Source organism: Protopterus annectens, chromosome 3.part1 (assembly GCF_019279795.1).
Source record: "Protopterus annectens isolate FY-2018-M chromosome 3.part1, PAN1.0, whole genome shotgun sequence".
Lineage (NCBI taxonomy): Eukaryota > Metazoa > Chordata > Ceratodontiformes > Protopteridae > Protopterus > Protopterus annectens.
Window position 1 is genome coordinate 1,450,953,603 of NC_056732.1, and position 12,324 is coordinate 1,450,965,926.

At 43.4% G+C, this 12,324-nt stretch overlaps 1 protein-coding gene across 1 annotated transcript in view; it reads right to left on the reverse strand.

Annotated features, from left to right (window-relative positions):
- SLC25A40 (solute carrier family 25 member 40) overlaps positions 1 to 12,324 on the reverse strand; it is a 1,199,913-nt gene that overhangs the window by 706,951 nt on the left and 480,638 nt on the right. Inside the window, exon 6 of the mRNA XM_044067526.1 lies at positions 6,684 to 6,808. Within this exon, the coding sequence (XP_043923461.1) occupies positions 6,684 to 6,808 (125 nt within the window). The remainder of the gene's footprint in view (positions 1 to 6,683; positions 6,809 to 12,324) is intronic.

Genomic DNA, 12,324 nt, shown 5'->3' on the forward strand with positions numbered 1-12,324 from the left:
TCATGTGTGCAGTTACAGAGATGTGGTTCAAGGCTGTGGAAAGCCACCCAGCAGTACAAGGCTACAATGTCTATGCACATTCAGACCACCCGTGGAAAGGTAAAAAAAAAATTAAAGAAAGCAGAAATTTGAACATTTCTTTGTCTGCAAAAGGCAATGGCTGGAGCCACGCATTTTGTGAAAACTCTGGGAGCAGTAGATAAGCCAAAGGGAAGTGCAGAGAACCGAAAGTGCTGAGATCCTGCTCTGAAGTGAAGATATTTTCTGTAGGACTCTCTGATGGGAATGTGGAGGTAGGCCTCTTTTAGGTCCAGGGTGACTAGCCAAGTGTCTTTGGATATCATGAGTAGCAGTTGCTGGAGGGTGAGCATTTTGAATTTTGGGATCACCAGGAAGGTGTTTAGAAAGGACAAATTGAGGATGGGCGCCAGGTGCTCTCTTTTGTGGGTACCAGAATAAGTCTGGAGTAGAAGCCTTGGCCTATCTGCTATACAGGAACGTGTTCTACTGCTCCCAAGGAGAGCAGGGTATGGATTTACTTTTGTGCCTCTGCTCACTGATTTGGTGGTAGATCTGGGAACCCTTTGGGGGTTGGAAGGGTGTGGAAGGAGAATTTGTACCCCTGAGACACAATGTTCAGAACCCATTGGTCCTTGGTAATGGTGGCCCAGGTGCTTGAGTGAAAGGACAGTCTTCCGCTTAGGGATATGTGATGGTGGGCAGAGGCGAGGTAGGGAGGGGGTGAGTCACTGTAAGTTTTTGCCATAAGGGGGTGGCTTAGAACTCCCTGGTTTTGAAGTGGATGTAGTCCACTGCTTAGATCTCTGCAACCCATAGGACTACTGCCTTGGAGGTCTGATTTCACGGGGCCTAGGCTGGCCCTGGTTACTAGGTGCAGGAAAGGACCAGTGCTTGGAAAGAAAATGCCTGCTGAACCTAGGGGGCTGTACCTGTAAGAAATATTTAACAGTCTGCATAGATGTTGCTTTTTCTTCCATCTTTTTTAACACCTCTTCTGCTTTAGTACCACATAAGTTATCTTTGTGCAAGGGTGCATCCAAAAAATTTGATTTGACATGCTCTGGCAGGGGTTGTTCCTTAAGCCATGCATGTCTTCTAATGACAGATCCAGTGACTTCTGCCGTGCAAGAAGCTTCTAGGGCATCAAAACCACAGTGTGAAGTGTGTTTAGTTACTTGACCAGCAGAGTACATTAATTCTTGTAAATCTTTAGATTCTGCCCATGCAAGAAAGGAGGCATTTTTTTTTTGTTTAAAGAGTTCCAAGGTATGTTGCTGATATTTAAGTATATGGAACTGACAACTGAGTGCCCTGATAGCAAGAGTAGCTGAGGTATATACATTTTAACCCATCTGTCCAGTGCTGTGGACTCCCTGTCTGAGGGGGGTGGGATTCTTAGCTGAAGTAGCTTTAACCCCTTCTGGGCCTTGAGTAATGACCTCAGGGTCTGCTGTTGGGTTTTTAAAGAGATATTTGTGAGAGTCACGGACTCTGTAGTACCTGTCTGGCTTTCTGGGAGCAGAAGGGAGGGTGGCTGGAGTCAAGCTGGATTCAAGGAAGACATCATCTACCACATCTAGGACTGGGGGGATGGCTAAGGGCCTGTGCTGTAGAAGGTCCAAGACCTCTCAGAGTCTCTTTTTAGACTGTGGGTAGTCTTGACTCTCCCATTTGAAATGCTCCCTTAAAGTATGCAGGGTTTCCCCAAAGGAAAAATTCTCTGGGGGAGAGGATGAAGGAATAGATTCCTCTGCATCAGAATCCTCATATGTAGAGAGGGGCTGCATGTCTTCATAGTCAGATGCATCAGATTCATCTGACTCTTGTAAGATTCTTAGATGAAGAGGAGTTCTGCGGCATACTGGACTCTGAAAGTGTCTAGGTAGAGGCCTGAGAATTAACTGAAGCGGGCATCAAGGGCTGCAAAAGCGCCTCACTGAATTCTGGAGAACCGACGACCAGCTTGGCGGTAGCATCGTCGGAAGGTTTAGTCCTGTGCGGTCTTGTCTTTATCTTTATGTTTTTTTGGAAGGTCTGCTATCGGATGGCTTACGGAAGCCATATTGGAATTCGAGGACTGTAAAAGGAAATATTTGGCTACAATAAGGGCCCGACGACGAATATTTCTGGCGTTAAAGCACAGAACCGACAATGAGGGACATTATGGTCTGAGCATAGACAAGTAATACGGTAGCAATGGAAGTCCCGGTGTGGTATCTGCTTTCCACAGGTGAGACAATTATTAACTTTTTCCACCGATTAGTGCAAGCAAAAAGGATCCCCAACGGAGTACTTAGCGTTTGAAGACTTCAATGTCAATTCAGAAACAAAACTCAGGTAGCGGCCAATCGGCATTTGTGCAAACTGCTTCTGCTTCAGGCTCCATGGCAAGAAAGACTGATGTAATGGCATCAGCTGCCTTTCTTTATACCCCTCACGACCTGACGTGAGTCTTCCAGTGACAGCAATCGATGCAGAAATACAAAGTCTCTGGTATTCAGGCTGGCTGAGGGCAACCCCAGCGGCGATAGCCTAAATGTGATGACTGCAACAGTGAAACACGAAGAACATCCATACTTTAGTTATGTCCAAAACCTTAAGGGAAACACTTAAAAATGTGCTAAGTTGGCTGCAGATGGCACACTACCTATACTCAGCCAGAAGAAACAGCAAACCTGCTGGCTGATAAATTCAGCTCAGATTTTATCCCCTCATCCCCAAAAAAATTCCCCTACCATTCCTTTGCCTGTTATCACAAAAGAGGTCATCTTTGCACTTTCTAACGCAAGACACTTGGCATAAGTGGACCCTAACAGAATCCCAGGGTGCCTATTAAAACAGCTTGAAACATGACCTAGCAGACCCAATTGAACATCTATCTAACCAACAGTCTCTAGACAGGCTTTTTCCCAGTACAGTGAAGGACAGCAGTAGTCATCCCTCTGTACAAGGAGGGACCATCACTGACCCAGGAAACTACTGAACTGTAAGTCTGGCTAGCCTGATATGCAAGGCTATGGAAAGGATAAATGTGGACCTGAACAAAGACATTGGAAATCTCCAGACTTTACACCCAACCCAGTTCGGCTTTGTCAAGGCCAAGTCCTGCCTGCTCAATCTGGTGGACTTCTTTAAGAAGGTCACCAAGGCCATGGATGAGGGTAAGACAGTGCATAGCACCTACTCTGACCTGGCCAAGGCATTTGACACAACACCCATTCAGGTATTATAAATAAACTCACACCTCTACATCACCATATGGATAGCCAAATGGTTCACGGTTAGGACACATGTTATTAGAGTGGGGGAACTCGTATCCAGCAAGAGGTCAAGTCACCTGTGAAGTACCAAAGGGCTCAGTCCTGGGCCCCCTCGTGTTTGAAATACACTTCTCAGATGTCAAGGAAAACGCAGATGGCCTTTGGCTGAACAAGTCTGCTGATGATAGGCAAGCCTGGTGTGCTCCAGTCCCTGAAATCATAAACAGTCGATTTGTCTAAATGACTAAACAACAAAATACAAGAATAGCTAATATAGCTCAGACAGAACACTGGATGGAACATACAGGAATACAATGACCTTCATAAAAGTGTTATGTCCCAGACCTATTAAAAAGTCTACACAGTACTTTGCTCTCACTCCCCCCATCTAAATCTTTAGTAGACAGAGATATATGTTAAAAAAATCATCCTGAAGCCGACATGTGTACAATGGTTGACTATTACAAATATTTACAACAGACCTGTCAAGTCATTTGCAGTTTGTTTCAGGTAGACAATCAAAGTTTTAGAAGCAGTGTGACAAAAAGCATGCTCCTTCATATCCACTGGAAATGCCCATTAAACTTGTCTAAGAATAAATAATCAAAATATTCTTCCTATAAAAAAATTGCTAGCAAGCTGGGAAACTTAACAGTACTTTCCATGACAAATACATTACACATTTACAGGACAAAAGCAGGAAGTGCACTAAAATTAAAGCAGTAGATTAGATTCACTCCCCAAACTGGGTAAAATAAAAAATGCACTTGACTAAAGCAGAGAAGGAAAAAGAAAATAGTTTTAGAAACAGGATGATATATTAGAGGCTATCTATCCTTTATAGTTCCCCGTTATTTCGGAAGTTAAGTGGTCTGCTAAAATAATGAAACTTTTATGACGGCTTGCCTATGCTATGACAGCACCAGCCTCTTTCAGAACATTAAAACTAAGCAATAAATGTCCTTGTTCAGAATTTACTTATTTATTTCTATATATGTTTGTTCACCAGGGTAGTGCACTGATCAATATTGACAAACTTCAGGCTCAGCCCAGCTGAAACCAAATATTTCACAAAAAAATGTAAGCAATAACAGAGTAGTTCAGACTAATTACATAGAACAAAATGGGTATATACTTTCTAGTGAACAAGCACAATAAAATGTAGAATCAAGCAGAGTGTAATGTAAGAGTGTATATACATCAGTTTCTAAAGTGGGTGAATTTTAAGTAAATCTTGACAGAGAAAAGACTCGGAAAGGAGGTAGATTAGGTGAGTTGCTCTATGTTGAAGAAGCACCATAAGATCCAGCAACAAAAATCACTTGCAGATCACTAAAGCCAATAACTCTGCTGGTGAAGCACTATTCTCTTGCGCCATAGCCAAATTATGGAACTCACTCCCACCCACAATTACCTCCGTACCATCATGCACCAACTTCAAAACTTTATTAAAAGCGCACCTAAAAACATGCTGGCTATGCCCTTGCAACTCCCACTCTAATATCATCCACCCCATCCAACTACTACCTTTCTTTCACCTCCACTAACTACCTTGATGATAGCAAGCTCAGATGCTCATAAGCCTAGTACTTATTATACAGCAGGAACTTCTCATTGTTACATTTGTTAATGCCTGTTATGTACTTCACAGATAAAGATTCTAGTTGTCTGCTGATGTACTATGTTCTTCATCTGTAAATATGTTGTAAGTAATTTCTATGTTAAATTGTTAATCGCTATGTAATCCAATGTAACTACTGTCTGTTTATTTTACTGTGGAGCTTTTCTCCCCGGGCCTCCGCTGAAAATGGACCCATATCCAGTCGGACACTCCCGGTCAACAAATTTAAATAAATAAATAAAATAAATAATAAATTTAGCTTGGATGAAAAAAATAATTTTTGAGTTGCATTCTGAATTTGGAATGATTGGCAATTTCCTTAATGTCAGTTAGGAAAGCTTACTGAGACGAGAAAGCATCTGCAGTGCTGTGGACTTTGGTTCTAAGGGGAATGAAAGTTGGTGTGGCTTGTGAGTACTGCCTCACGTTGTATGAGGACTTTTTTTTTCATGAAGCCTAGTTGCAAAGGGAGTAAATGTGTGGAGGTGGAGTAGCTTGTAGAATTGGGATAGGTTCAATCTTTGTTTTACAGGCAGCCATTTGGCTTTTTTTTAAGGTTCTGCATTGATGCTCACAGAGAGGGGGAGTTTGCAATGGATCAGCAGATGCTGTCAGAGATGGTGTGTACTGTGGCAGTGCTTTCCTGGAGGCAGAAGCAAACACTGGGAGTTCATATTCAAAAGTTAAGAAAGGAGAACTCTCTTGTCAATGGCTGCTTTGGCTGGTTGGGATAGAAAAGGGAAGACATTTTTAGCCCAGAAGAGGAGTGACTTTATTTTGGTTCTCACTTTGTCTATGTGGGAACGGTGGTGCAGCGGTAGCATTGTCGCCTCACAGCAAGAGGTTCCCCCCGTTCGATTCTCGGCTGGAGTGCCTTCTGTGTGGAGTCTGCATGTCCTCCCCGTGGTCGTGTGGCATTCGAAAGACATGCGTGAATGGGTGTGCCTTTGTTGAAGGCTGGGTATCGAGCCTGCACCTCGGTACCGTGAAAATGTACTGCCAATCATTAGCGGACCGGAGTTCTGCTGTAGTGACCCCTAACTGGGAAAAGCCGAAGGAACAACAACTTTGTCTATGTGTGAATGGAAGTTTAGTGACTTTATGACAGTCCCAAGTATTTTTAAAGTAATGGTTGTCTCTACAGAGTAGTTGTGTATGTCAAAAATTGTTAAAGAGTTAGGTGCGTAATGAATTTTGTGTGGAGTTCTAATTAGCATAGTTTTACTCTTGGTGGGGATGAGAAGTAGTTTATGAGGCCATTGATAGAGCTAATGTACGACCAAATGAAGTTGGCATTGAATGTTGGTGTGACAGAAACCTGAATACCTAGATGGTAAACTTTAACAAGAGTACTCGCTTATTGTTTACCCAATAGACTTTAAACATGCATCCAATTGCCATGTAGCTTAATTCTAAAAATATATGAACAAAACAGATTAAGCAGGATATATCTCCTGCGACATTTCTTTATGTATTGCTTTGGCCCTCCTGCTTACTTGAGAATTTAATCCATGTCACTATGCATATTTTCAGTGCAACTCCAATAAAATAAATGCATTGATCCAGTTAGTACATACTTGCATACATTTTACTGTACACAGCTAAGACATTTTTGCAACTTTTTCCAGTTGGAATTTATAAAGAACAAAATGTTTCCAATAAACTCAATATGATTATATAAAATAATTTTTAGTGCTTTCATTGTAAGAATACATAAACTAAACAGTAGAAACTGAAGAAAACTTTATCATCAGCATATACACTTAGTGTAGACCCTTTACCTCTAGCTAATGCTCCAGCAAACAGAGGGGCAAAGTCAGCATTTCCTCCCATCTTCCATGTCAGAAAATTCCGAAGGAGATCATAGCATGTGAAGTAGATTATGGTGGCTGGGACAGCCATTACTCTGTAAATGCAGAATATATTTGATTACCATCAGCACTAGTAGTCTGTGACCATACAGATTCAAACTGACAAAATAAGACCCAAGCCAAACAGATACGATATGCAAGTATAAGCAAAAATACAACTCAAAAATTACAAAACAGTTTTGTAGTACAGCAGAAAAAATATAATTCTGCTTGTCTCATTGTTTATATGTTGAGCAACATTATACATTTTTAATGATAACCCACTCTAAATATAAACTGATGCATTTTAATAGATAACAGAAGCAGCTATTATTATTTTCTGAGGGGAAAAAAAAATAAAAAAATTTAGTTGAATTGGAAATTTCAATCTGTAATTGAAACAAACTTTTAACAAAAAAACAAGCACACACTTACACGGTGGTGACTTTACAATGCCGCTTCAATTCTTATGTTATTCATTCTGCTTGTATAGCTTTCCCAGTAAATCACTGGAGGGAATTCCTAAAGGTACTGTGAAGTGCACACATTGCAATAACCTTTTTGAATTAAGAGATAATCCTGCCACAAGGATGTGCACCACTGTGTAGGGCTGGCTCCACAGCTATGCAGTATGCTAATGAGGCAGTCCAGGGAGAGGCATATGCTAATTAACATTGTGTTCTCATTCTCCGAACCACTGTCACGAAGGCATCTACACATCAAGTGATTCAGGAAATACAGATTAGCATTGCCAGCTCCCAATACATTGTGGTAATGTACATGGCCAAAAGCTGTGTTCATCTACTGGCATTTAATATAATGCAGAGATTGGCGGTGCAAAAAGAACCACTAGACACCATGGAAATTACAACTGTGCCATAATGACACCTACAACAGTACAAGGATCAGGTGTTTGGAGGGGAAACACTAGCCACCAAGGATATTACATTTGTGCCACAAAGTACAGTTGTGTACATTTACCATAAATGTAGATATTCGAGTGTATTCACTGTTGGAGTCATCACCTGTGGGTTATCCCTGCTGTGGTAGCCCTTGACCGACTCGAATACCAGAGTCAATATTTTTGTGTGCCGGCTGCTGTCACCTGTAGTCTGATGTCAGGTAGTCAGTACTATAAAGCAAGGCAGCCGACATCATTACATCAGTTTTTCTTGCCCTAAGCTGTCAGAAGCACAAGGGAAAAGAGAGAAGCGGTCCTGGTGGCAAACAGCCACCTTGGGAAACATGTGTTCCCCTAGAAGAAGTGAAAAGGGGGAAGGAGGGAGGGAAACCAAGACTGCAACAGTCATCACCTGTGGGAGGATTCCCAAAGCTGATGTAATGGGTGGAAGGATAGTAAAGTCCTAGGTATGGGTCATGGAGGCCCTGCAGAACTGCAGAGGCAAACCCTCCCCTAGACTTAGAAAAGAGAGGAAGGTAGTAATGCTTTGTAAAGGTATGGACAGAGGTCCAAGTGGCCACTTCCAAAATGTCCCTGGTAGATACTCCTCTGAGGAAGGCAGTGGAAGTGGAGGTTGCTCTAATGCATTGGGTACGGATCGACTTACTGATGGGCTTCCCATGTAGTCTGTAGCAAAAATGGATACAGTGAGAGATCCATTTGGAAATGGTTTGTTTGGAGATGCACTTCCACTCTGCCCCTGGGACAAAGCTTACCAGAAGCTGGTCAGTTTTTTCTGAATAGTTTAGTGCGGTCCAGATAGTATCTGAGTTGCCTGTGCATATCTAGTGAGTATAGAATTCTTTCCCCCTTGTTTTGAGGGTTGGGAAAAAAGGTGGGAAGGTGTATGGCCTGGTTAAGGGTTACATCAGATACCACTTTGGGCATAAAGGAGGGATTAGTCCTCAGGGAGATTCTGTCTGCATGAAAAATTATGAAGGGCTCAACAGCCATGAGAGCTTGAAGGTCTGAGACCCTTCTGGCTGAGGTGATAGCTAGTAGGAAGGCAGTCTTCCAAGATTGGTATATCAATTCTGTTGAAGCTGCAGGTTTGAAAGGACGTAAGGTTAGTTTCTCTAACATATAATTCCAGCCCCAGGGAGGAGCAGGAGGTCTTCTGGGAGGCCTGATATTAGAAGCCCCTCTGAGGAATTGCTTAAACAAACGGTGAGATAAGAGGGGCGGATCTGAATCACAGTGGGCAAAAATGGCCGAGGCATGAATTTTAACAGAGGAGAAGGAGAGGCCACTATTGAACAACTCTGCTAAGTAATCCAGGATGAGAGAGATGGAAGGTTGGGGAGGTACTGCCCCCTTTTGATGGTTTCCAAGAGAAGAATCTTTTCCATTTTCCAGCATAAGATTTCCTTGTGCTGGGCCTTCTGGCCTCTGTGATGATGTCCAGGACCTGTTTGCTTAACAGTGACTTCTTGTTAGTTTTTAGTGTATGAGCCATGCTGAAAGTTTATAGTATGTAGGTCTGGGTGCAGTACCTTCCTTCTCTCCTGGGTCATGAGGTCTGACCTTAGGGGAACTAGCTTTGGGGGCTGTAAGCTCAGACTGCATAGTAAGGGGTACCAATGCTGTCTAGGCCAATCTGGAGCAATGAACATGGCCTTTGGTCTCTCCTCTCTTATTTTGATCAGAACCTTGGGAATAAGGGGCCAAGGAGGATATGCGTACACAAAGAGGGAGCTCCAGGGGAAGGTCAAGGCATCCACCTTCCATGCGCGGAGGTGATACTCCATGGTACAAAACTTGTGCAGCTGATGGTTGAGGTGCGAGGCAAAGAGGTCCACCTCTGGAGCCCCCCACTCCTGGATGATTTGCAGAAAGATTTCTCTGTGGAGCTGCCATTCGTGGGGGTCCAGTAAGTTTTTGCTTAGGTGGTCTGCCAGTGTGTTGTTGATCCCTGTTTAGTATTGGGAAATCAGGTGTAGCCCCATGGAGGTGGCTGTAAGCCATAGACTCATGGCTAACCTGCACAGGGGGTAAAGATTGGGTGCTCCCCTGCTTGTTGATGTACCACATTACTGTGGTGTCTGTTTTTATAAGGAGGACCCCTGGCCTGAGATATGGTTGGAAGGAAGTTGGAGCATGTTGCACTGTCATCATTTCTTCCTGGCTGATGTGCAAGTGAAGTTGTTGGGCATTCCAAAGCCCTTGGCTACACCTGCCTGCTAGGTATGCGCCCCAAGCTATGTCTGAGGCATCAGTGGTGATGATCTGGCCGGAAGGACGGATGATGAAGGGAAGACCCTTGTTCATGGCACATGCCTCTGCCCACCAGAGAAATTCGTCCCTTATGCAAGGAATCATTGGGAGAGTGGTCTCTAGGGACTGAGTGCTGACACCAAAAGTTCTTTAAGTACCATTGAAGCTTTCACATGTGCAACCTGGTGAGAAGAATGAGACGGATGCAAATTGCCATGTATCCCAGGGCTTGCAGGACCTTCCTCTCAGTGAGGTGACTACTGGAAGCCAGCTGGTTGAAGTAGAGAGGCAGGAAGCTCTGCTTTTCTGGGGATAGGAAGGCCATTAGGGTTTCCGTGTCTAGCACAACTCCCAGGAAAACACTTTTCTCGGTAGGGTTTTGCTCTGATTGTTTCTCGTTGATGGTGAACCCTAGGTAAGTTAGGAGTTTTTTGACAAAGAGAAGATCCTGGAGCAACTTTTCTTTGCTGTTCACCTGAATGAGGCAGTCGTCCAGGTAAGGGTAAAAAGTACAGTTGTGTACCTACCATAAATGTAGATGTTTGAGTGTATTCACTGTTGCAGTCATTACACTTGGGTTATCAGCAGTCGGCCTGAATTCCAAAGTCTAGGTCCGGTGTCGGTTGCTGTCTCCTCTTCCCTGACGTCAGTGCGCCAGGGATATAAAAGATGCAGCCGACGCCATTTTCTTCAGTTTTTCTTGTCCCAGATGTCAGGTGCCCTCAAATTGGTAGGCTGAAATTTATGCCAATAAGTAAAGTATGCATGCACAAAAATAAACATTTTCTTCATCGACAAGCAAATACACCACATAGGTTGTATAGGATAGAGAAGTATAGATAAGTCCCAGCAAAGAAAAGGAGGATGGTGGATGGGAAACCTGGACTGCAACAGTGAATACACTCGAACATCTACATTTATGGCAGGCACACAACTGTACTATGTTCATCGTGTTTCACTGTTGCAGTCATTACACTTGGGCTGAATCCCAAAGCTGAGGTTGGGTGGCTGGGTCTAAATAGGATTAGGAGAAGTTATAAGGCCCTGCAGAACTGCAGTGGCAAAGCCTGCTCTGGATTTAGAGTAGAGAGGTAAGTGGTAGTGCTTGGTAAAAGTGTGCACTGAACTCCAAGTTGCAGCCTCTAAAATGTCTTTGGTTGGTACTCCTCTGAGAAAGGCTGCTGAAGTGGCTGCTGCTCTGGTAGAGTGAGGCCTAATGCCCTTAGGCACTGATTTGCCATGTTATGAATAGCAGAAACGATTGCAGTGACCTATCCATTTTGAAATAGTCTGCTTTGAGATAGCCTTTCCTTGTGATCCTGCAGCATATGCTACTAAGAGTTGCTCAGTCTTTCTGAAAGCTTTAGTTTTGTCCAAGTAGAAGTGTAGCTGTCTGTGTATGTCCAAAGAATGCAGGAGTCTCTCACCCTTATTCTGTGGGTTTGGATATAAAGTAGGCAAATGAATGGTTTGGTTAAGGGCCACACTGGACATTACCTTAGGCATAAATGACGGGTTCGTCCTCCTAGAAACCCTGTCTGGATGGAAAATGATAAAATGTTCCACAGCCATGAGTGCCTGTAACTCTGAGACTCGTCTTGCAGAGGTTATTGCTAGGAGCAGAGCTGTTTTCCAAGATAAGAACTTTATTTCAGCTTTATTGGCTGGCTCAAAAGGCGGCAGTGTGAGTTTTTTCAAGACATAATTGAGGTCCCATGCAGGTATTGGTGCTCTCCTTGGGGGTCTTATGTTTTTGGCCCCCTCTGAGGTTTTGTCTTAGCAACGGATGTGAAAAAATTGGTGGTTCCGTATTGTAATGAGCTGAAATAGCAGAGGCATGGATTTTAATTGATGAAAAGGATAGGCCTTTGTCCATCATCTCAGTTAGGTATTGTAAAATCTGAGGAATATTTGGCACAAACGTGTCAATTCCTTGTGCCTGGTTCCAAGCACAGAATCTTTTCCATTTTTCTGCATAAGATTTTCTGGTACTGGGCCTCCTGGCCTCTAATATAACATCCATCACTGCTTTTGAGAAAGGTGTGCTCTGAATGGCTATATTATCCGCCATGCTGCCAGATTTAGGGTTCTGAGTTGGCTGTGCAGGATCTGATTGTTTCATTGGGTCAGTAAATGAGGAATTAGAGGCAATGTCCAGGCTGGGCCTTGAGACAAGCTCTTTAGGATTGGGTACCAGTGCTGGTGGGGCTAGTCTGGAGCAATCAGAATCATTTTTGGCTTCTCTTGTTTGACCTTTAGGAGTACCTTGGAGAGGAGAGGCAGAGGAAGAAAGGCATATACTGTTAGGGTTTTCCAGCTGAATGACAGAGCATCCACATTCCATGCTTGTTTGTGATACGTCCTTGTGCAGAATCTCTGTAGTTGGCAGTTGTGAGG